General features: G+C 36.1%; 1 protein-coding gene across 2 annotated transcripts in view; it reads left to right on the forward strand.

Annotated features, from left to right (window-relative positions):
• BOLL (boule homolog, RNA binding protein) overlaps window positions 1-26,637 on the forward strand; it is a 70,629-nt gene that overhangs the window by 3,022 nt on the left and 40,970 nt on the right. The window contains exons 2-7 of one of the 2 annotated variants that reach the window (XM_036254654.1): window positions 1,361-1,504; window positions 5,530-5,621; window positions 7,776-7,830; window positions 9,213-9,288; window positions 11,678-11,805; window positions 17,276-17,347. In XM_036254654.1, the coding sequence (XP_036110547.1) occupies window positions 1,361-1,504; window positions 5,530-5,621; window positions 7,776-7,830; window positions 9,213-9,288; window positions 11,678-11,805; window positions 17,276-17,347 (567 nt within the window). Of the gene's footprint in view, window positions 1-1,360; window positions 1,505-5,529; window positions 5,622-7,775; window positions 7,831-9,212; window positions 9,289-11,677; window positions 11,806-17,275; window positions 17,348-26,637 lie in introns of those variants that run through there. The other variant, XM_036254656.1, reaches the window with a different exon arrangement.

Consider the following 26,637-nt stretch of genomic DNA (forward strand, 5'->3'; position numbering starts at 1 on the left):
AGTTTACTATCTTGCCATTGTGCAAAGGCTTATATGTCAATATATATTTATTAAAATCTAAATTAAGTCTCCTAATTTATGAATATATGCTGAGCTCAATTCTTTGGTATAAAAATGCATGCTTACCAGTTATAGGTATATAATTTTTTTTAAATCCTCACCCGAGGATATGTTTAGAGAAAGGAAAGGAGAGAGAAACATCAATTGATTGCCTCCTGTACATGCCCCTACCAGGGATTGAACACTTGACAAGGGATTGAACTCTCAGTGTAGGTATGTGCCCTGACTGGGAATCAAACCCACAACCTTGTGGTATACGGAATGACACTCCAACCAATGGAGCCACCTGGCCAGGGCTAGGTGTTATATAACGTTTTTATGAAATCAGTCAAATCTTCAAACTGACAAATGCAAGTATTTAAATTTTTAATGTTAGAACTGAAAAACAGTGAATTTGAATGTTCTTTAGCCAAAGACCACCAGGAACACACCTGTAGTTTAATAAGCTGGTTTTATTAAATCATTGCCCTTCCTAGAGCATACACCATGGGGCCTCTCAGTAAGATGATGTTAGAAATAATTTCTAGGGTGTAAGCTTGTGTTAAGCATTTTTTAGAGAGGGTTCAAAGAAGAAGGGCTTTACTCTGAAATGCATGTTGTCAGGATGTGGGAGTAATTGTATGATTGACAGGTTAATTCTTGTAGGCAAGAAAAATAGATCAAAGCTAAAGAGTTGATTGATAAAGAAGGAGCAGTCACTCGTTTAAGCCAGAATAGAGGGACGTTTGGTCATTCTTGTAGTTTGGAAAATGCTTTTGTTTTTGTCAATGCTCAGACATGATTATGGAGTGGTCTTACTTTTATCTTGATCCATCACAGTTACAGAGTAGCCTTGCCTGATGTTGGTGTTCTGTTAACATGAGAATACCACAACTTAGCTATAAGTTCTAGGACAACTTCTAACATCACCAGGATCTAGTTGGTTATGCCAGGCCAGCTCCTACCTTTCCAGGGCTACTTTTTTTTTCATCAAACTTCTTTTTGAATTAAATATTCCTTCTTAATATTTATAATATTTAAATGATTATAATATTTAAATAGTATACTTAACAATAATTAACATAAGTATGTAAAATAACATATTTAAGATTTTCCCTGTAATGGAATAGATTCTACGTTTCCTATCTTTATGTTGCTCCCCCAAAGTTATGAGCTTTAATTATAATCTTAATAAATTAGAATAAAATTAAAGTCTAAAATACATTTTATTTAAATGACATATTTTTGAAAGATACATGTTTTCAGTGTGCATCAATAGTTATATCCAGTGATAAAAGTTTAAAATAATTTTATTTTACAGCAAACATCAAATCAGACACAAACAGATTCATTATCTTCATCCCCTAATCCTGTGTCACCTGTGCCTTTGAATAACCCAACAAGTGCCCCAAGATATGGAACAGTGATCCCTAATCGAATCTTCGTAGGAGGAATTGACTTTAAGGTACCTATTTATGTGTACAGCATGGTATATTTTTTGCATTAGAAGTTATTTTATTTTTCAGAAATTGTTTCTTTGTGCAACTATAAAAATAAACATATTTGCTATTTGTACATTAATTAGTAGGTTTCAAATGGTCTTAATATAAAGAATCATTTTTTAAAAATGGAGGTTAACTAGAGCATATATAATTGTACAGTTTCATATACATGGAAATTGAGGCTCATTGACCTGTCCTAGCTACTTAGTGACAGAGTAAAGACTAGAATCCTAGTTTTCTGACTCATAGCTCCATATTCTTCATTTCACCATATCTCATCAATTATGCTTTCTTGCATAGTACTCTAGTAGCCCAAATAATAAGTGACTATAATTTGCAAAAGAAGACTAAAAAAAAAATACACAAAAAATGTGTCCTATGAAATTCTGTTTCATTACCCCAACTTTTATTTCAGATTCCTGAGTGACCTGATAGACTTTCATCTTTTGCAGATTGGTTTCTACCATCTATTTTTTTGTTGTTGTTGCTAATCCTCACCCAAGGATATTTTTCCATTGATTTTTAGATAAAGTGGAAGGGAGGGAGGGAGAGAGAGAGAGACACATAGATTGGTTTCCTCCTGCATGACCTCGACCAGGCTGGGGATTGAATCTGCAACCCAAGTATGTGCCCTTGACTGGGAATTGAACCTACTACCCTTCAGTCTGCTGGCCGACTCTCTAGCCACTGAACCAAACCTGCCAGGGCTCTATCACCTAATTTAAAATTTGAGCACCAAAACTTGTGTTCTTGTCAGAATAAAGTATCTTAACAGTAATATTTTTAAATATGTAATTAGCTATTTCAGAGACATATACTTCATAAGATGTTTTGCAGCATTCCCCTATGGAAGGTAGTAGTGAACACCTACAGAAAAGGCATGCATGGATATTTTAAGTGGAATATACCCTTTCTTACAAGTGGATATATGGAAGAATTTTCAAGCTTCCATATTATGTATTAGAAATTACAAGGAGAGTTGCCTTTTTTAATGAAAAAAACCCTGTGCCATTAGAGTATGGTATTTGACAGTTACAATTTACTATTTCCCTATTAATCAATTTGTCACAATTTGGATAGAATTATTTTTTTCTTGCCCAAGATAAATATGACATTTAATGTATTTGTCAAAATAATGAATCTTAAGCAACTATATGATTGATTCACTAAAAATAAAGTAAGAAAAGTTATTTTTTATGAAATGCTTATTTTTATAAAGGTTTTTTGTTTGTATGGAAAATATTAATGGCAAACCATAAATATACAAGTTGATTATTCTTGTTCAGAATTTATATTACAACAGTTTAGTATATTTTTTAAAATAAATTGTCAAGAAATGTAAACATTTATATGGCTAGGTTTTTCTAACTTACTGAAACCTACAACTAAAAAATGAATTTTGGAGGACATTGTTACAGCACAGTAGTAGCTTTAGGGTAACTGTTGGAGTTCCCTCTCTTATACTTAAACCTTTTCCAAAATCATAGATAAATGCCCACAATGAAACAGTTTACTATAGCACCAAGTAGTCTCAAACTTTTTTTTTTAATCCTCACCCGAGGACATTTTTCCATTTTTTGTTCAGACAGAGTGGGAGGGAGGAAGGGGGAGAGAGAGAGAGAGAGAGAGAGAGAAACATCGATGTGAAAGGGACACATCGAGTGGCTGCCACCCACACGACCAATCAGGGCTGGGTACAAACTGCAACTGAGGTAAGCACCCTTAGCGGGAACCGAACCCGGGTCTCTCTGTACCGCAGGTCGACACTCTAACCGCTGAGCAAAACCGGCCAGGGCGACTTTTTAAAACTTTTTTTAGAGGCCTATAGCCCATCTTTCTGTAATATTTAATTATCTTGACTTTCTGTCTCTTTACCTTTTCAACAAAGTTGTATTGCAAAATTGAGCTATTGATTCTTCTACCGGAAAATGCTTTGAATTAATTTGTTTTCAAATCTCTAATAGAAATCCTTACTTTGGTATTGATTCCATTTTAAATTTATTGAAATAAGAGTCATTCGTTTATTCTTAGATTAACTCAGTATTTGTCATCATCCAGTTTATCGGGCTTTAGGTTATAACTAAAAAACAATAGTATATCTCTGCTGTTAGGCATGTGTTTGCCTTTGTCCATAAGGGAAAATTTTTTTCTAGGGATATTTCAAGCTTTTCTTAGGGGCAAACAGTTATAGCTGAACCAGAAAATGAAATTGCAATGAATTTAGTACAGATACTGTAGGAAAGGTGATATGAGTCTATTATGAGACTAAAACCAGATATACTTGCCCTGGCCAGTTTGGCTCAGCGTTTAGAGTGTAGGCCCGCAGATCAAAGAGTCCCGGGTTCAGTTCCTGCTAAGGGCACATACCTCAGATGCAGTTCGTCCCTGACCCCAGTTGGGGTCGTGTGGGTAGCAACCACTCAATGTGTCTCTCTCACATCGGTGTTTCTCTCTCCCTCCCACTCTATCTAAAGATAAATGCAAAAATATCCTTGGGTAAGGATAAAAAAAAAAAAAAGAAAGAAATTTAAAACTAGATATACCAAAATCATCTTTGTAGACATCTTGTACATTATAGTCTATTTATGACTCAAATTTTATCTTGAATTTCATCATAATATCTTTATTTAGCTGAAATGTATATTGAGTATTATAAATCATCTAAAAACTTTAAATCCTGTAGCTACTTAATTGTTATCACAAATTGCATTCAAGTACTTTTGGAAATATATTCCTTTCCTAAGATCTTATTCTTCCGGGATACTGTGCTGATTAAAATAGTGATTGGTGTAGGCCAACATAACTTAGTTTCACTGCCTTAACTGTGGGCCTGTCTAGTAACACCAGTTTCCTCTGCTTTCTGAAGGCAGAGTTTTTCTACGAAACCTTTCATGAACTTAAATGTTCTAAAGCAAGGTCATATTTACATATGGAAAATTTTTTGAGTGTTTTCCCTGGCCCAAAAAAGTAACCTACCAAATTATACCAAATATGTTTAATTACATCTGGTTTTAAAATAAGCATAACATCTTTATGAGCTTTTTTTGGCTTTTCTGATACCTTAGGACACATCTTGGTCAGGGATACACAAAATAAATTGAGATAAAATACAGGTGCTCACAGACACAGTTCAAAGTTATGGTGGCTTGACGCCGAGCTGCTGAGTGCAGTTCCAGGGGAAGGATCTCTTTTTGCTTGGGCTGCATGCTGCCTCTATAAGGGCTTGCTGCAGAACAACAGCTGAACATATCTTCATTTTTTGCCTTTTTTCGTAAAAGCAAAAGTCCTCTTTAGATTTCTTTTGGTTAACCAAAGCAGGTACTAATGTAGGTCTTCTATAAAAGTAGTGGTGTATGGCGAACTTTCAAAAAACTATAATTACATATAGCCATACCTAATTCAGATTATTTTTTTTAACTGGCCAGTTAGAGAAGAAGAATTCCTTTAAATACTGAGCTTTCATTGTAATTTTAAAATAATTCAGCTTAAAACTTTTTTGTTTCTCTGGTTAATCCTCACCTAAGGATATTTTTTCATTTAATTTTAGATAGAGTGGAAGGGAGGGAGGGGGAGAGAGAGAGAGAGAGAGACATCGATGTGAGAGAGATGCATCAATTGGTTGCCTCCTGCATGACCCTGACCAGGACTGGGGATTGAACCCGCAACCCAGGTACATGCCCTTGACTGGGAATCAAACTGGAGACCCTTTGGTCTGTGGGTCGATGCTCTAACCACTGAGAAAACTGACCAGGGAATGCTTAAAACTTTTTATTATTAACCTATATTTAACAATGTAGTTAACTCAAAAAAGCAGAGTATTTACATATATTGATTTTATTAATCTAGTGGTTTCATGCACTGTTTTAATGAGTGGTATTATATTCATTCTTATTTTTATTATAAACTTTTCTATCTCCAAAACAAGCATGAGTTATTTCATCTTTTATCAAAAAAAAATGTTTTTTGTGTTTTCTTTTTATGCCATTAGACAAATGAAAATGATTTAAGAAAATTTTTTTCCCAGTATGGGTCTGTAAAAGAAGTGAAGATTGTAAATGACAGAGCTGGAGTGTCTAAAGGGTTAGTATCACTATTGATAGTAGTACATAGAATTAACAATTGTATTTTTATTGGGTTACTAGGTTTTGTATGCCAACTTAATTTGGTTCCCTTATTTTTACTTCGGAGAGAAAGGAAGGAGAGGAAGAGAGAGAGAAAAACATTGATGAGAGAGAATATTGATTGGCTGCCTCCTACATGCCCCCCGCTGGGGGTTTGGCCCACAACCTGGGCATGTACCCTGATTGGAAATTGAACCAGCAACCTCTTGGTGCAGGGGTCAACGCACCACACTTGCCAGGCTGGTTCCATTTTTTAAAAAGAGAATTTTGTGCACTCTTCTTTCCTCCTACTTTTTGATCTCGTGTGTGTGTGTTTTGGAGGGAGGACACTATAATTTGTTGAGAAGTTATTCTTGCATGTGCTAAGGGACCATTTCAGTATTACATAGCAAGCACTTATTGTTGAATAGGTAATGTCCAACAGCTAAGGAACCAGAAGCTAAAGGAGTCAGATACTTTTGGGACTATATACCTGCTTGAGACTAAAGAGAGCATTACTTGAGAAAAGCTAACACAAAAGAATGTCTGTAGGTTTTCCTCAGAGACCTAATTAAGGGACTAATCTGAGAAATATAACTCAAGAATAGTTTTAAAAATATTTTTTTCTTTATTGATTTTAGAAAGAAAGGAAGGGAGAGAGAGATAGACATGTTGATGAAAGAGAACATCAATTGGCTGCCTCCTGCATACCCCTCACTGGGAATTGGGCCCACAACCTGGGAATGTGCCTTGACCGGGAATCAAACCAGCAACCTCTTGGTGCATGGGTCGATGCTCAGCCACTGAGCCACACTGGCTGGGTCAAGAATATTTTTAATTTCTTAATCAAGAAGAATGAAAATTGAGAAGAAAGCAGTAGTATATGTCTAGAAATGTCTAATGACCTTAGAGCTGTTTTAGTGGATTGGTATATGCAAAAGTCAAATTTCAGAGAAGAAAAGGGTAGTTTGTGTAGTGTACTAACTTAAGTTTGCAGAGTCAAAGAAAATGGTTAAGACAGTGGAGATCAGTGAGATTGTATTGTTTTCTTGAAAGAGAGGCAGACATACATTTATAGGCATAAGAGAAGGGACCAATGAGGTGATAGAAAACTATATTAGTGGGAAACAACAAATGATAAGTGGGTATTTTGGAAGAGATAGGATTCTGCAGATAGGTTATTTCTAAACAAATGTACTTTTGTTTGACTGACAGAATTTGCAGTATTTTGGCAGTGTCCATTTTTTATCATTGAAAATCACATAGAAATACATATAAACTATTTTATGCCTTTTCCACTGGGTGGTGTATGTGTTCTACCAAAAAATTTAGTGTAAAAATATGTCCTTAACCCTTGTTTAATGTTTTGGCAAGTAGAAAAGAAACTTTATATTTAATACAGTAATTACAAATTTAAGAAAATAATCAAGATATACAGCACTACTCAGAAAAGTTTCCTTAAGTTATCCAAATAAAAATTACATTTTGTAGGGATATGTTATTTATGTCTTTTTTTTTTGGTCTACCTATTTTGGCTTTTTTGAACATGTATTTGTATCTTGAACATTATATGAATTATACTCTAAAGGTAACAGTTATGAAAAGTAGATATAAAGTTTGCATTGAACATATTTCTAATTTAATTTTGGGGGAAATATATAATAATTATATTATCAATTTATATGTGCTCATAATATTTAATACATTTGTATACTCATTTACCAATGTAAAAATTATAATTGAAATTTATTAATTAAAAAAATTTTTTCTACTTTGATTTCTATTTAAGTCAAACTTCTGTTATGTTAAAAAGAGACTATTGCTCTGGACTAAAATTTATTGCACCCTAATTTGTAAGCTAGTACATGTATCTCTCATGCTCTTCTGCCTTATACAGTTCAAGTCTGAGACTGTTCAAAATCCCTGAGTTTTTTTTCTTTTAGTCCCCTGAGTCTAAGAGGAGATAGTAGTGTTAAGTTTTACTGTCCTCCAGAAATTCTCCTAAGTTTTTTATGCTGGTGCACCATAGAAAAATACTCACTCCTCCAGTGGCCTATTCTTAAAAAACAAAATTTTTAAAAAATCTTAATATAACTCTAAGGTAATGTTCTAAGAAAATAATTCATTTATTTAGGTATGGTTTCGTCACTTTTGAAACACAAGAAGATGCACAAAAAATTTTACAAGAGGTAAGATCTTTTAATGTATTTAATCTTATTTTTGGAATTTCTTTCTTTGAAAATAATCTTTTGTGGTATTAATTTTAATAGTAGGGTTCCAGTACAATGATCAGTTGCTTTAAAAAAAATTTTAGTTTATTTGCATCTTAAGATTGACATTGGTCTATAAAAAAATTGAATTAATAAAAAAAAAAACATTAAAGAGAAATTTTATCTGCAGAAAAACAAATTTCAAATCATTACGTGAGTATGGTTATGGAATTATAATTTTTCATTTTATTTGCTTAAACTAAGAACTTGGGGCTATATCTTTTCAGAGTTCAACTGCACTTTGAATTTCTCAAAAACACTACAAATATGGATTTCTAGAATGAAATTATCTGAGATTATTTCCCTCCTATGAAAAAGTTTATATGAAGTAAAAACATTCATAGAAGAAATCTGTAGCCTGCAGTTCAGTGTAATAACTTTAAATTGGCAAAGTTAACACTTAATTTTTTAGAAAAAATGGCTTTTGAATTGTATATTATTAAATCATATGCATTCAGTTCTCGTTATTTGTAGTAGCAGTGTTCTATAAAGTCGCCACAAATACTGAATTAGTAAATAGTGAACTGCTGTTTCTAGAAGAAATATAGGGCTAGGTTCCCACAAGCTTCTGCCTATAATATTTTCATCGACCAATCAATATATAACTTTGTTTTATGTGTGCTTCTGTTTAAAGACATTTAATATATTATTGATTCATTAATATTGATCTCATGGCCAACAGCACTATAACTCATGCCTGAATTAAGCCCATCTAACACTTCTCTTCTCCATACCGTACACAACAGCCTTCGTAAGCTTAAGAACACTGACCAGCACTTCCTCACTACACTCAAAGGCTGTTTTAAGTAGCAAAATCACCAACATAAAGGCAAAAATGCAAAATACATGGCATTATATAGAACACAAAGAGGACACTTGCATACAATATAGAAGCTGAAATAAGACCGTGTCACTTTTGACCTCTGCTAGGGCATGTTTCGGGCAGGTCAAAATTTTCACCTCTCTGCTCTTGTTGGTTAATACTGTAACCACTAAATTGCTACGAGTATTGATTTTGGGATTACAAATAAATTTTAATGAGTAGGTTAATTCCCAAAGTTCCATGAATAGAGGATTAACTGTATTTTAGATGAGGGATTAGGGTCAGAGCATTAGAACCAAGATTTCAGACCCAGATCTGTGTGAATCCGAAGACGCTACTCTTTCTTTCCACTGTGCCTTGCTGCTATCAAAGAATGTTATGGTCTGAATTTTAAAAATTGTTTCTCATTAATTTTCCTTATTGGTTTTATAAACAATAGTGCCAAAATAATAAAATAATTTATTTTTTCTTACTTTAGGCTGAAAAACTTAATTATAAGGATAAGAAACTAAACATTGGTCCAGCAATAAGAAAACAACAAGTAGGGCTCCCTCGTATGTATTGACAATAATGTATTTTTCTTTTTTACAAAGAAATGATAAGTATTAAAAGTACATTTATAAAATAAAAGGGATTCTTACTAAATTTTTCTCAAATCTGTCACCAACATTCTAGTTCCAGCTACCCGCTTTGCTTGCCTAGATTACTGGAAAAGCCTCCTAACTGGTCTTTCTGACTCTAATCTTGCCACCTTCCAACCCATCATACATAAGGCAGCCAGAGTAATCTTTGAAAAGTGCATATTTTGTCATTTTATTCTCTGCTAATTTTTAGCTGTTCTTCCCTTTTCTTTTCATGCTTTAGCCATCTATCCTTCTCTCAGTTTCAGACTATACCATACTCCTGAAATTTGGTTTCCTTTACCTAGAACGCTCTTTGCTATCCCATTCTCATTGCATTTTTATTTATTTATTTATTTATTTTTATCCTCACCCGAGAACACTTTTTCATTCTTTGTTCAGATAGAGCAGGAGGGAGGGAGGGAGAGAGAGAAACATCAATGTGAAAGGGACACATCGAGTGGCTGCCACCCGCACGACCAACCAGGGCCGGGGACAAACTGCAACCGAGGTACATGCCCTTAGCGGGAACCGAACCGGGGTCTCTCTGGACCGCAGGCCGACGCTCTAACCGTTGAGCCAAACCGGCCAGGGCTCATCGCATTTATTTTTTAAAGCTCAGCCCAAACATTGTTTCTCACAAATGCTCCATGTATACATATATGTATATACATATAAATTAAATGTTCAGCATAGTACCCTGTACTACCTAGCATAATACCGTGCACTACCTCCTCATGTGTTTATCAAAATTGTATTCAATTGTGTAATTAATTAGTGACTGTCTTCCTCTATGAAGACAGAGACCATGGCATATCCCTTTATTTTTCTTTCTGAAAGTATCACCAGGGCCTAGTTCAATGCCTTGTAAGAGTACTCACTCAAAATTTATTTATTTAATACATAAAATTGTGGCTCCTTGATAATCTTTGGAGGGGAGGGAAATCCACAAACCTCCTGAGTTGTGTGCAGAATTTTGTTTGAATGTATATGGCTTTCATCAGAATCTCAAAAGGATAAAATTGAGAATTACTAAAATGAGCAACACTAGATGAAGCACAGTGAAAATATACAAGCTGAGAAGCAGTAGTACTACTTAAAGTGGTAGGCCAGTACTGCTTACAGTGCGGTGTTATATAGCCAGCAAGTGTTCACTTGGGATCTATCAACATGCAGATCCTCAGGCCCTATCTCAGACTTACTGAATCAAAATATTTGGAGATGGGGCCCAAATATTTTGATTTGTATTCTAATAAGCTGTGTGGCAACTCTAATGTATGTTGTATCTTGAAAAGTACTGGTATAGCAGAAGGATTGCCAGCTCCTGTAATTGATATAACTTGTTGGTCAAGTATTTAAATCTGACTTGGCTAATCTAAATTTTTAAAGTCTCCTCCTGAACAAAAATATGTGTGTGTGTGTATTTTTTAATTTTGTGGGTAGGAGTATACTTAACTTGGCTTTGGAAAAGAGATGGGGACCCAAAACTAGCCACATGAAGATTTGTGGTCATGTTTGCAACAGCAGCAGTTGTAGCAAAGACTAGAGCATAAAAGAAAGTCTTAACATGAATGAATGCTTGCTTGTAGTAGATCCAGAGAATTTGCAGGATGGAACCAAAATGTCTTCAAGAAAGTAGACTATCCAACTTCACTGCCTCCCTCATCGTTGGCCATTTACAAATAAAAGGTCTTATTAAAGTCTTAGGAACTTCACTACAGTGTCTATTAGTAAATAAATTATATATAATTTATATTTGTAAAAATAATGACTGCTGATCATTTAAATTGTTAAGCTTTGTGTTTCACTTACTGATACTACAATCTGAATTGGAGCCTGGCCAGTGTAGCGCAGTGGTTGAGCGTCAACCCATGCACCAAGAAGTCCTGGTTCGATTCCCCGTCAGGGCACATGCCTGGGTTGCTGGCTCAATCCCCAGTAGGAGGCATGCAGGAGGCAGCCGATTGATGTTGATATTTCTCTCTCATAGATGTTTCTCTCTCTCTCCTCTTCTTTCCTCTCTCTCTCTCTAAAGATCAATAAAAACATTTTTTAAAAATCTGAATTGGTGAAATTTTAGTATTCCTTATTGAACTTATTTTTTTTTATTCATCTTAAGCTAATAAAAGCTCTAAGGTAATAAGTTTGAAAATACGTACTTTAAAGATACTTTAACATGGAATTAAAAAATAACTTATAACATTTAATTTTTATTTAATTAGCAACATAGGTGTGCTAAGATAAACATTTCCCAGTGTTCACAAATTATATTTTTTAAGTTAAATTTAACATTTCAATTATTATTATTTAATTTTTATTTTAGGTTCCAGTGTAATGCCAGCAGCTGGAACAATGTATCTAACAACTTCAACTGGATATCCTTACACTTATCATAATGGTGTTGCTTATTTTCATACTCCAGAAGTAACTTCTGTCCCACCACCTTGGCCTGTAAGTAATTCATTTTAGAAGGGTTTTCGTCTATTACTATCAATTCTTAAAATATTTATTTATTTCTGAAATATGTCAACCACAGACAAGTACAAATAATAATAATATAATAGCCGTAGCTACCACTCAAGTTTAGTATATGTTAACATTTTGCCATATTTAACTTATGTTTTTTAATGGGGAGAATAAAATATGGTAAATTCAGATAAAGTCTCCTTGCCCTCATTCTCTTACTCTCTTCCTCCTCAGAGGTAACCAGAATATCTTTCCTGTTTTATATATTTTTACTACAAATGTAGGTATACTTAAACAATATATAGTATTGCTTTGGGTGGTTTTTAAACACTATATAAAAAACTTTTTAAACCATGTTGATTCTAGTATTTCTAGTTTACTTACTTTAAAATTTTATAATATTCCATTGAATGAGTGTATATTCCCTAATTGAGGGACATTTTAAGTTTTTTTCTACAATTAAAACTAAAATGAACACCCAAATCTTATATGTATGGTTTGAGAGTTTGTCTAAGACAAGAGTCTTCAAAGTTTTTTGCTTATATATCCCCTAAATGTTTTTGAAAAGTTATGAATACTCTCATTTTTTAAGTTGATATCTGAAATTTATCATAAATTTAAATACTTAGTCATATCACATACTGTAGATTTGCTTTAGATACATAAAACTTTGTAGCTGTAGCCCTGGCCAGTGTGGTTCAGTGGTTAGAATACTGGCCTGAACACAGAAGCGTCACAGATTTGATTCTCAGTCAAGGGAGAGTAGCTGGGTTTCAGGTTCAGTGATCCTCGGCCTCAGCTGGGCATGTTTGGGAGGCAACCAGTTGATGTGTCCCTCTCACAACAATCTTCCTCTCTTTCTTTCCCCCTCCTTCTCTTTCTTCCACCCTCTCTCTAAAAGTCAATAGAAAAAATATCCTCTGGTGAGGACTAACAACAACAGTAACAAAAACTTTGTAGCTGTAGATTTTAGGAATGGAAAATGTCTTATGTGTGGTGATGGTTGTTAACTAGATTTATTGTAATGATCCTTTTGAATATATACATATATCAAATCATTATGTTGTACACCTGAAACTAATATAATGTTATAAGTCAGTTATATCTCAGTTTTTAAAAGAGGAAAATGTTTTTTCTGTAACTTAACAAAACTAGTCAATCAAATACTAGTCAAATAAAATTCATTTTCTATTTTAAAATTCTGACTTTATTTTTAAATCCAAATACATGAGTTAATATGTATCCCTTTGACTATCGTGTAATTTATATTTTTCACTGGATGCAATCTCCTTTACTATTTCTTTTTTTTTATATCCTCACCCGAGGACATTTTTCGATATTTTGTTCAGATAGAGTATAAGGGAGAGAGAGAGAGAGAAACATCGATGTAAAAGAGACTCATCAGTGGTTGCCACCCACACGATCCAACCAGGGCTGGGGACAAACTGCAACCGAGGTAAGTGCCCTTAGCAGGAACCGAACCCGGGTCTCTCTGGACCACAGGCCAACGCTCTAACCACTGAGCCAAACCGGCCAGGGCCTCCTTTACTATTTCTTATCCAAGATCTTTTTGCTTTGCTCTTTCCTGTTTCTCACGGGCAAATGTTTTATTACCTTCTTGAATCGTCTGTTTGATGCTCTGTTGGTGTTTACATTCCAGAACAAAGCATTATAGCAAGATCCAGAAATATTAAGAAAGGGTACCTTGATAATGAAGCAAAAGGGTAATTGTGAAAGGGGAGTTTGAAAAGAATTCATTGTACAATACATTCACAATCAAGAAGTACATATGAAATTTAGCAGCTGAAAATGAATACTCTTAAACCAATTCATGCTCATGAACCACCGGAAAATGTTTGTGTTCCTCTGCCTTGATCTATGTTACGATATACACATAGAAGTAGAATATCCAATTCATAAAGTATATACGTCTTTAGGTAGATGTTGCCAGATAGTTATACTTTAGCTAACAGTTTTGAAGAGCTTCAACTTCTCCATAATCTGCCAGTCCTTTGGTTTACTAGATTTTTATATTTTTGCCAATATTATTATGAAATGGCATCTTGTTTTATTTTTCATTTGCCTAGTCACTGGTAAAATTGAACATAGTTTCATATATTCATTGGCCATTCCAGTTTCTTCTATGAGCTGCCTCTTCATATCCTTTTCCTTTTTTCTATTGGGGTTATTTGTCTTTTTCTTGAGTTCATTATATGAATTTTGTAAATATCTTCTTCTCGTTTGTGACTTGTCTATTAACTTTATGATTTTTTTTGTCGTAAGTTTTTTGTTTTAATGTTGACAGATGCATTAATGTTTTTTTTTTATGGTTTCAGCTTTTATTATCTTTTTATTTTTATTTCAAGAATGCAGATATTCTGCCCTGGCTGGTGTGGCTCAATTGGCTGAGCATCGTCCTGTACACTTAAAGGTCACTGGTTTGATTCCCAGCCAGGGCACATACCCAGGTTTCTGGTTCAGTCCCCAGTCGGGGGTGCATGTGGGAGGCAACCAATCGATGTTTCTCTCTTCCTCTCCCTTCCTCTCTCTCTCTCCTTTTCTCTCTCTCTAAAATCAAATTTAAAATATTTTTAAAAGTAGCCCTGGCCGGTTTGGCTCAGCGGTTAGAGCATTGGCCTGCGGTCCGGAGAGACCCGGGTTCGGTTCCCGCTACGGGCACGTACCTTGGTTGCAGTTTGTCCCCGGCCCTGGTTGGGTCGTGTGGGTGGCAACCACTCGATGTGTCGCTTTCACGTCGATGTTTCTCTCTCTCTCTCTCCCTCCCACTCTATCTGAACAAAATATCAAAAAATGTCCTCGGGTGAGGATAAAAAAAAATATATATATATATTTTTAAAAGTAATATAGATGTTGTATGTTTTATTTCAAAAATACTGTAGTGTTGCTGTTTATCACATCTAGATCTTAAATTTGGAGTTTTATGTATTAACTAATCTATTCTCTTTTATTGTTTTTAAATGAATCCTCTATCAAATACCAAGTTTCCATGTGTGGGTCTCTTTTCGATCTCTCTGCTCCATTGGTATATTTGTCTGCCCCTCCCAATTCTGTTTTAATTCCTTTTGCTTTAATACTGAGTCATAAAAGGAATTAATTATAATGAGTCTGTAGGGCAGTTCTTTCTCTGCTCTTCAGAGTCTCTCATCTATCTTTAAGTCTTTGCTTTTATAAATATAAATTGTTCAGCTTTGTGAAAAGCCATTGTTGGGTTTTTGTTAGAATTGGATTAAATATATAGATTAATTTGGGACATTTGAGTATATTAAATGTTCTTATTAGCGAACACTTACTTAGGTCCTCTTATATTTCCATCCATCAATCAAATTTTCTTTCTCCATAAAAAAGTTAGACACATTTTTGTTGGATTTATTTTGAGGTACTCTATAGTTTTTGTTGCTTTTTATAAGTGATATGTATTTTTTAATCACATTTTCTGATACATTGTGGCTGGTGTGTAATAATACTTATTTATTTTTAAATGTTGATATTTAAACCGCCAAACTCTCATAGAGACAAGCATTTATGATGCAGTATACCTCTATTTCTTTCTGCTCTTTTGTTTCTCTTTTTTTGTTTCCCATTGAGTTATTGCACTGGCAGTATCTCTGCTACAGAGTTTGTGCAATAACACAATGACCTTGTTCTTGAAAGAGAAAACAAGTTCAATGATTCACCATTAATATTTTATTCATACACATACATACACACTATGTTTTCAGAGATACTCTTCATTTTAACCAGGGTTTCTCAACCTCAGCTCTGTTGACATTTTGGGCCAGGAGATTCTTTGTTGTGAGAGGCTACCCTGTATATTGTAGGATATTTAGCAGTGCCCTAGCCTCCCTACATTTATGAAAACCAAAAATATTGTCAAATGTCCCTTACAGGGACAAATTCTTACCTGGTTAAGACTTTTCCTAAATCAATTAAGGAAGTTAGTTTTGCCCTGGCTGGTTTGGCTCAACGGTTAGAGTGTTGCTCGGTTGTGGTTCGTCGTGCCCCACCCCCCTCCCGTCCGGGTCGCAAGGGAGACAACCAGTCAGTGTGTCTCTCTTGCATCGATGTTTCTCTCTGTCTCTTTCTGTCTGTCTCTCTCTCTCTCGCTCGCTCTCTTGCTCTCTTGCTCTCCCTCTCCCTCCCTTTCTCTTTCCTAATCTATCTAAAGATAAATGGAAAAAATATCCTCAGGTGAGGATTAAAAAAAAATGGAAGTTTTTATTCTGTTTGCTAAGGATTTTTATCATGAAAGACTTGAATTTAATAAATGCTTTTTATATCTGCTGAGATTATCATGTTTTTCTCCTCTGCTAATCTATTAATAAATTATATTATTATTTTCTAATGTTAATTTGTGGTGCGACTTTAGTAGCATATGATAATCTGCAAATTGTGCAAAACTATGATACTTTTCTTTAGTTTCAAGGGTAAATTTTAAAACAAGGTAGATTAGATCCCATGTTAGAAAATGAATTTTAATTGCTTATTTACCCATTTTGTAATACAGCTTATCTGTTTTATTAATGTTGTGGCTTTAAATTTTGGGGTTTACTCTATTACTTTGAATAATTGAGTGCTAGACAGATACTTTCTCCAAACAGATAAATCACTTGTAAATTTATTAGATTATTAATTAATTTAAATGTCAAACTAATAAAATAGAATTTGATAAGTTCTTCAATAAATTATGTATTTGCTTTAATTAAATGCATAACAAAGAAATAGGATGTTGATTATAAATAGTAGGAAATGTGGCAACATCAACTATGATTTCTTTTTAAACTTTTTTCCTCTGTTTTCTAAGTACTGCTTTTGTTTTTATTTTATTTTTTCCATCACCATTTATCCCCTCTATACCCTCTTCCACCTCCACCCACCTGCTCCCCCTCACCACCACAATCACACTGTTGTCCATGTCCATGGGTTCTCTTTTTTTTCTTTGTTGCTTAATCTCTCCACCAACAGCCCCACCATCACCACCAGAGCTGTCTGCCCCTCTCTATGAGTCTGTCTCTATTTTGCTTGGTAGTTCAGTTTATTGATTGAATTCCACATATGAGTTATGATTATGTATTCAGTTCTAAATGCTATATAAACTATCTACTGCTGGTCTCCACAGTGGAAATAGGCAGTGACACATTAAGTAGAGCTGCCATTTTGCTCTGATTATTCTCTTAGAACTATATTTTCATAATCTTTGAACTAAAAACAACTTTTCTGGTGGTTATTTTAGCATTTCTATGGAAATAGGAATACTGTGATGATTTTAATAGACTGAAATGGAGTTGGTAGTATTAATAAGAGGTGGGAAATGGCATTTCTAATTATAAACTATAAGTTAACTAGGTTTAGGTAGCAATTTGAGATAAATTTTATTTTAAACTATTTTAAAGAATTTTGCCTAAAACAATTTTCCTTTTTTTCCCCCCTCTTATAGTCACGTTCTATATCCAGTTCCCCTGTGATGGTAACTCAGCCTGTTTATCAGCAATCTGCCTATCACTACCAGGTAAACATTAAACTAGTACAGTGATTCCCTGGCTGGTTTGATTAAGTGGTTAGAGCATTGGCCCGAGGACCAAAGAGTCATGGGTTTGATTCCAGTCAAGGGCATGTACCTCAGTTGCAGTTCATCCCCAGCCCTGGATGGGGTTATGCTGGAGGCAACCAGTCAATGTGTCTCTCTCACATCAACGTTTCTCTCTCTCTCTCTCTCTCTCTCTCTCTCTCTCTCTCTCTCCCACTCTATCTGAAAATATCCTCGGTGAGAATTTAAAAGAAATAAAAATAATAATAATAAATTAGTACAGTGAAAATCCTCCTTGATAATTTTAGTCTTTTTGGGGGGTAGCTTTCATTTTATTCTTTCTCATGCAAATATTCTAGTAATTAAAAAGAGTCAGTTAAACCTTGATAGCAGTGGTTTTTGTTTTGGGTGTTTTTTATTCTGTTTTTTATGGGAGAACTAAACAAAGTCATTTAGGAAAATGGATTATTTGCCTCCTTTTACAAAATATAATGAGGTCAGTTTTGTTCCCCTGGCTAACATTGAATTTTTAAAGTCTTTAGAAATAATTCCTAAAGTAAGATACAGAGATATTGGACCACAGGCTGAATTTTTTTTTTTTTTTTATCCTCACCCAAGGACATTTTTCCATTCTTTGCTCAGGTAGAGTGGGAGGGAGAGAGAGGAACAGAGAGAGAGAGAGAGAAACATCGATGTGAAAGGAACACATCGAGTGGCTGCCACCCGCACGACCAACCAGGGCCGGGGACGAACTGCAACCGAGGTACATGCCCCTAGCGGGAACCGAACCCGAGTCTCTCAGGACCACAGACCGACGCTCTAACCGCTGAGCCAAACTGGCCAGGGCTGAATTTTTTTTTTTAATAAATTTTTTTAAATTAATTTTTGTTATAGATGTTTCTCCTTTTCCCCCCACTGAATCCTGCCTCCCTCCCTGCCCTTTCCCCAGTTTGTTGTCCATGTCCACTGTTCATGCATACATGCATATAAGTTCTGTGGTTTATCTCTCCCCCACCACCCCCCTCTTTAGGGGATTGTCAGTCTGTACCCACTTCCACGTCTCTGGGACGACCCCATTTCTCAGACTGTTATGTTCATTATATTCCACAAATAAGTAAGATCATATGATACTTGTCTTTCTCTGTTTGGCTTGTTTCACTTAGGATGATACTTTCCAGGTCCCTCCATGTAGTCTCAAAGGATAAGAGATCTTTCTTTCTTACAGCTGCATAGTGCTCCATTGTATATATGTACCACTGATTTTTTATCCATTCGTCTAATGATGGACACTTGGGCTGTTTCCAGATCTTAGCTATTGTAAATAGTGCTGCTACAAACATGGGGGTACATCTATTCTTTCTGATTGGTGTTTTAGGCTTCTTAGGGTATATTCATAGAAGTGGGATCACTGGGTCAAATGGAAGTTCAATTTTTAATTTTTTGAGGTAACACCATATTGTTTTCCATAGTGGCTGCACCAGACTGCATTCCCACCAGCAGTGCACTAGACTCCCCTTTTCTCCACACCCTCGCCAACACTTATTTGATGATCTGTTGATGGCGGCCATTCTGACAGGTGTGAGGTGATACCTCATTGTTTTAATTTGCATCTCTCTGATGATTAGTGATGATGAGGATTTGTTCATATGTTTCTTAGCCATTTGTATGTCCTGTTTGGAGAGGTGTCTATTTAGTTCCTCTGCCCATTTTTTAATTGGGTTCTTTGTCTTCCTTTTGTTGAGTTGTATGAGCACTCTATATGTATTGGAAATTAACCCCTTATCTGATATATCATTGGCAATTATGCTCTCCCATACAGTGGGTAGCCTTTCCGTTTTGATGATTGTATCTTTCGCTGTGCAGAAGCTTTTGAGTTTGATGGAGTCCCATGTGTTCATTTTCTCCTTTGTTTCTATTGCCTTAGGTGATGTGTCAGTAAAAATTCTGCAGCGTATGATGACTGAAATTTTGTTGCCTACAGTCTCTTCTAGGATTTTTATGGATTCATGAGTTACATTTAAATCTTTTATCCATTTTGAGTTTATTCTCGTGTAGGGTGTAAGTTGATGGTGTAGTTTCATTTTTCTGCAAGTAGCTGTCCAATTTTCCCAGCAACATTTATTAAAGAGGCTGTCCTTACTCCACTGTATGCTCTTGCCACCTTTGTCAAATATTAATTGAGCATATTGCCTTGGGTCCGTTTCTGGGTTCTCTGTTCTATTCCACTGGTCTATATGCCTGTTCTTGTGCCAGTACCAGGCTGTTTTGATTACAGTGGCTTTGTAGTATAACCTGAAATCTGGTATTGTGCTCCCTCCAACTTTGTTCTTCCTTTTCAAGATTGCTGTGGCTGTTCGAGGCCTTTTTTGATTCCATATGAACTTTTGAAATAATTGTTCTAATTCTGTTAAGTATGCCATTGGTATTTTGATGGGGATTGCGTTGAATCTATAGATTGCTTTGGGTAATATGGACATTTTAATGATGTTAATTCTCCCAATCCATGAACAGGGTATATGCTTCCACTTTTTTATATCTTCCTCTATTTCTTTTTCCAATGACCTGTAGTTTTCTGCGAATAGGTCCTTTTTTTCTTTGGTTAAGTTTATTCCTAGGTATCTTAATTTTTTTGCTGCAATGGTAAATGCGATTGTTTTCTTAGTTTCTCTTTCTGTGAGTTCATCATTGGTGTATAAGAATACCATCGATTTCTTGACGTTGATTTTGTATCCTGCTACTTTGACAAATTCATTTATTAAGTCTAGTAAACTTTTGATGGAGTCTTTGGGGTTTTCTATGTATAATAGTATCATGTCATCTGCAAATAATGACAATTTCACTTCCTCCTTTCCAATTTGGATCCCTTTTATTTTTTCTTCCTGTCTGATTGCTGTGGCTAAGACTTCCAGTACTAGGTTAAATAAGAGTGGCGAAAGTGGGCATCCTTGCCTTGTTCCTGTTCTTAAGGGAAATGCTTTTAGTTTCTGCCCATTGAGTATGATGTTGGCTGTAGGTCTTTCATATATGGCCTTTATTATGTCTAGATATGATCCCTCTATTCCCACACTGCTGAGCGTTTTTATCAGAAATGGATTCTGGATTTTGTCGAAGGCTTTTTCAGCATCTATTGATATTATCATGTGGTTTTTATTCATCATTTTATTTATGTGGTGTATCACATTTACTGATTTGGAAATATTGTACCAGCCTTGCATCCCTGGGATGAATCCCACTTGGTCATGGTGGATAATTTTTTTGGTGTATCGCTGGATCTGATTTGCTAGTATTTTGTTCAGGATTTTGGCATCTATGTTCATCAGGGATATTGGCCTGTAGTTTTCTTTCTTCGTAGTGTCTTTTTCTGGTTTTGGAATTAGAATTATGCTGGGTTCATAAAACGAGTTTGGAAGTCTTCCTTCTTCTTGAATATTTTGAAATAGTTTGAGGAGAATGGGTATTAGTTCTTTGAATGTTCGGTAAAACTCCCCCGTGAAGCTATCTGGGCTTGGGCTTTTGTTTGCTGGGAGAGTCTTGATTACATCTTCAATTTCTTCTGTTGTTATTGGTCTGTTCAAGTTTTCTATCTTTTCCGGGTCCAGTTTTGGGAGTCTGTGTGTTTCTAGAAATTTGTCCATTTCACTTAGATTGTCGAATTTGTTGCCATATAATTGTTCATAGTAGTTGTTAACGATCTTTTGTATTTCTGTGGTGTCAGTTGTTACTTCTCCTCTTTCATTTCTGATTTTGTGTATTTGGGTTCTCTCTCTTTGTTTCTTGGTGAGTCTAGCTAAGGGTCCATCAATCTTGTTTATCTTTTCAAAAAACCAGCTCTTTGTTTCATTGATCCTTTGAATTGTTTTTTTGGTCTCTATGTCATTTATTTCTGCTCTGATCTTTACTATTTCCTTCCTTCTACTTATTCTGGGGTTTTCTTTTTGTTTGCTTTCTAATTCTTTAAGTTGTGAGGTTAAATAGTCTATTAGAGATTTTTCTTGTTTTTTGAGGTAGGCCTGTAGTGCTGTGAACTTCCCTCTCAGAACTGCTCTCGCTGCATCCCATAGATTTTGTATTGTTGTGTGCTCACTTTCATTGGTTTCCAGGAAGTTTTTAATTTCTTCCTTGATCTCCTCGGTGACCCATTCATTGTTTAATAACATGCTATTTAGCCTCCATGTGTTGAAATGTCTTTGCATGTTCTTGTTGCAATTGATTTCTAGTTTCATGCCATTGTGATCTGAGAAGATGCTTGATATGATTTCAATCTTCTTGAACTTGTAGAAACTTAGTTTGTGCCCTAACATGTGGTCTATCTTTGAGAATGTCCCATGTGCACTTGAGAAGAATGTGAATTCTGTAGTTTGGGGTGTAGTTCTCTGTAGATATCTATTAAATCCATTTGGTCTAGTGCTTCATTTAGAGTCTCTGTTTCCTTGCTAATTTTTTGTCTAGAGGATCTATCCAGTGATGTCAGCGGGGTTTTGAAGTCCCCTGCTATGATTGTATTGTTATCGATTTCTCCTTTGAAGTCCTCCAGAAGTTTTTAATATATTTTGGTGCTCCTATATTGGGTGCATATATGTTTATCAAGGTTATAGCTTCCTCTTGGATAGATCCTTTCAATATTATGTAGTGGCCTTCTTTGTCTCTAATTATGGTCTTCATTCTGAAATCTATTTTATCAGATATGAGTATTGCTACCCCAGCTTTTTTTTCTTTTCCGTTTGCTTGGAAGATTTTTTTCCATCCCTTCACTTTCAATCACTTTGAGTCTTTTGTTGTGAGCTGGGTCTCTTATAAACAACATATAGATGAGTCATGCTTTCTTATCCAATCAGCTACTCTGTGTCTTTTTATGGGAGCATTCAGTCCATTTACATTTAAGGTGATTATTGATATGTACTTATTTATTGCCATTTTTGTTTAGTGTGGTTCTATTTTTCTTCCCATTTCTCCTGGTAATTACAGCAGTCCTTTTAACATTTCTTGCAGTGCTGGTTTGGTGCTAATGTATTCCCTTAGCCTTTTTTTATCTGGGAAGCTCTTTATTTGACCTTCTATTTTGAATGATAGCCTTGCTGGGTAGAGTAGTCTTGGATTCAGATTCTTATTTTTCATGACCTTGATTACTTCATGCCATTCCCTTCTGGCCTGTAGTGTTTCTTGTGAGAAGTCAGCTGAGAGCCTTATGAGGTTTCCTTTGTAGGTAACCTGTTGCTTATCTCTTGCTGCTTTTAGGATTCTCTCTTTGTCTTTAATTTTTGGCAGTTTGATTACTATGTGTTTTGGTGTGGGCCTGTTTGGGTTCTTCTTACTTGGGACTCTCTGTGCTTCTTGAACTTGAATGCCTTCTTCCTTCACCAAATTAGGGAAGTTTTCTCTCACTATTTTTTTGAATATATTCTTTAACCCTTGCTTATTTTCTTCTTCTTCAGGGACTCCTATGATGCGAATATTATTCCGTTTCCAGTTCTCTTAAGCTGTCTTCCTGTTTTTTAATTTTTTTTTCCTTTTGGTTTTCTGATTGGTTGATTTTTTCTAGCCTGTCTTCTAATTCACTGATCTGGTCCTCAGCTTCCCCTAGTCTGCTTTTTAGACCTTCCAATGTGTTTTTCATTTCTGATATGTCATTCTTCATTTCTTCCTGTTGGTTTTTAATTTCCAACTGGTTGATTTTCAACATTTCTATGTCATTACTCATGGTGCTCATATCCTTACATACGCTGTTGAGCTTCCTCAACATCATGGCTCTAAATTCTAGTTCTGTTAATTTGCTTAACTGCACCTCATTTATCTCATCTTCCATAGAAGTCTCTTGTTCTTTCATTTGGCTTTTGTTTCTGTTTTTCACCATTTTGGCTATCACAGTGGGCTTTGGAGTCTGCCAAATGTTCCCTGTGGGTGTTGGTGTTCTGCTGTTTGTGGCTCCCTCTCCTGGGTTTGGATGAGCGAGGGAGGACCCACTTTAAACACCACCGTCAAGTCTTAGCTTTTCTGGTTAGTGTTGCTAGCCTAGGGAATGGTAGTTATCCTCTAGTTTTTTTGCCTGGAGGCTATTAGTAGAGGTCACCTGAAGACCCTTGGTTTCTGAGTTGCCTGAAAAACTCCCCCAGGTGCTCAGTGTAAGAGGATTTCCCGAGGGTAGGGCAGCTGCTGGTTGTTAATGGGCCTCAATTAGCATTTCAGTGGCCACCAGGTGGGGTTGAATCTCTGAGGGAGGGGCCTCTGCCTCTCCCCAGGACCCTGGGAAGGAGTAAGATGACCACAGTCCTGCGTGGCTGCACTCAGCGAAAGCTCTTAGCACCCTCCAAAACCCGAGTGTCCCCACACAGTTCCTGTCCAGTCTGCCTTCCCTCTGCCGGAGCCCAAGGTGAGTGGCTGCTGCCAATTTAGCCTCTGTCTAGACTCTGCGTTGTGGAGCCGCCTGGGACTTTTAACCTGAGGGTGCTGCTTCCAGCCAAGGGCAGCTGCGGCTGTGGCACCAGCCAAGGGCGTTGCACTCAGCAGAAGCCCCAGGACTGAGCCGCGGTAGCGGGACTCTGCAGAGGTGGCAGCAGCTTCCAGCAGAGTCCCCTGTCCCCGCGAGTCCATGCGGCACCAGCCGAGGGCTTAGCACGCAGAGTTCGCAGGACCCAGCCTCGGTAGCAGCATCCCGCCGAGTCCCCTGGTCACAGCTAGTCCGTGCCCAGGCTGAATTTTTTTTATTTTTATTTTTTTTTATCCTCACCCGAGGATATTTTTCCATTTTTTGTACAGATAGAGTGGGAGGGAGAGAGAGAGAGAGAGAGAAACATCGACGTGAAGGGACACATCGAGTGGCTGCCACCCGCACGACCAACCAGGGCTGGGGACAAACTGCAACCGAAGTACGTGCCCTTAGCGGGAACCGAACCCCAGTCTCTCCAGACACTCTAACCGCTGAGCCAAACTGGCCAGGGCCCAGGCTGAATTTTTAATGTTAGTTAACATTGCATTCGTTTTTTCATCATTATATTTAATATACAGTTGACCCTTGAACACTGAGGAGCTTAGGAGCACCAACCCCTACCACACATTCAAATATCAGAGTATAACTTTTGAGTTCTGAGAATTGGTTCCAGGATCACCCCACCCCCACCACAGATACCAAAATCCTCACGTGCTTAAGTCCTTTATATAAAATGGCAGAGAACAGTGATAATAGTCTGTCTGTCCTTCACACCCTTGGATTTCTAACTGCAGATCATCAATACTGTTTTCACTCCTCAGTTGGTTGAATCAGTGTATGCAAATCCTGGGGACATGGAAGGCCAACTTTATTGAAAATAAATATTGAGGGCCAATATTTATTGAAAACATCCATTTATAAATGGATCCACACATTTCAAGGGTCATCTGTAATGTACATTAAAATAATGATTATATTGTTATTACATTATGACAGCATCTTTTGGTTAACTAGCATTTTTCTTTTCATTATTAGTTCTTATGGGAGACTGGGATAAGTGAACTGTAATGTGAGACTATTTTAGTATTTTGTAAATGAGGCATAGTTGAACTTCAGCCATATGTGTTTATATATTGTCTGTGGCTGCTTTTGTGCTACAGTGGCATAGTTGAGTACTTACAACAGAGATATTATAACCTGCAAAGCTTAAAATATTTACCCTCTGGCCCTTTACAGAAAAAGTTTGCCAACCTCTAGTCTATAGCATTCACAAATAAAACCACATTCTTTCATACCTCTGAAATAGTGAAAGAGAATTCATTTCTGAATTTTTAAAACAGATCCACATGAAATGTTAAGGTTATTGAAATTATTTTTAATATTAAACTGGGTTTGGTGGAGGTCATTTATTAAGTTATATTACTATGCTAAATATAAAACTAAAGTGTTCCCTTCACTTACTAAAAATAGAAGTAACTTAATGTTGTTTATTTAAAATACATATGTAGCATGACTTTTCCTAAACTGCCTCAGAATTTTAGCAAAGGCTTCAAAGACAGCAAACATTAGGTACCAGACCATTTAATATGAGAAGCCAATTGTGAAACCAGTTTTGGGACCCTTAACTCAATACCCACCTTGAGCACATATGAGGGGTGGATGAGATTAATAAGGAAAATAGGTAAGGAGGAGGCTTTAACAAGAGAGTTAAGAGTGCTATAGCATTTCCCTTTCTCCTCAGCCAAGTGAAGAGGACTTGCAGAAATGAGTAAGTTTAATAGTCCCTTGAAATTTGTGAGATGGTACCACTTGGACCTGACCTCTCCTGAAAAAAAGTTCAAAGAAAAAGCTGGAGTGGTCTATGGAGGCAGAGCCAGGAGAGAAGGTCTCTGGTGGGAAGGTGTTAAACTTCTACTCGCAGCAAGCAAAGGTTTATGTTTCACAGGACAAGGTGTGAACCTCACAGAAGAGCCTCTTTCCAAAAAAACTTTAAGGTGACCCCTGTAGAGAAATAATCAGTGTGAAGTCAACTTCTAGAATCGAGGGCTACAGTTGTAGTCAGAGGTTCTAAGCAAAGGGATCACCAAAGAATCTAGTAAAGTACCTAACTAGAGGGTCAGCACTTGGAATCTACCATACCCCAAAAAGTGATCTGTCCTCAATTTTATCCACAGGCAAGGAAGAACAGCTCAACACAGGGTTTTTAAAGTGGCAGGGTAAAAATGAGTGAACTTGCTTTCTGCTTGCATCCTTTTTTTTTTTTTTTTTTGGTACATGCCCCTATCGGGAACTGAACCCAGGACTCTCGTGGTCCACAGGCGGATGCTCCAACCACTTAGCAAACCGGCCACGGCTGCTTGCATCCTTTTGAGTCTAGCTCCTTTTTTATTGATTGATTAACATACACCTATAGCTCACTTGACATAGCAGATTTTGGAAATTTTCTAATACAGTTTAATTTTATACTTTGACTCTGGTTTTCTACTTGACACAAATTATAAAATTGGAAGTATGTCATCTAGATACACTAAGGAAAGATTTTGAAACCAATTTGTAATATATTTTACAATATAAGAAATAATTTCACATCACATATTTCTTTTCAGTTATATATTCATCATCATTCTGCCCTTAAAATTCCCACTTTGATAAGAATAATCTTTTGTTCTTTTCACAAATTCTAAGATGGATAGCTTTATCAGTGTTTGTTAATCAAATCATGTAATTCATGGTTTAATCAGTTTTTACCTCCTTCGTATTTCTCACTTCATAAGTAGTGATTTCATTTATCTAACAAATCTACATATTAGTCATTTTATTTCACATGTTTTTACTGAACTATTTTCTT

This window comes from Molossus molossus, unplaced genomic scaffold, assembly GCF_014108415.1.
Source record: "Molossus molossus isolate mMolMol1 unplaced genomic scaffold, mMolMol1.p scaffold_m16_p_11, whole genome shotgun sequence".
In the NCBI taxonomy this organism is placed as follows: domain Eukaryota; kingdom Metazoa; phylum Chordata; class Mammalia; order Chiroptera; family Molossidae; genus Molossus; species Molossus molossus.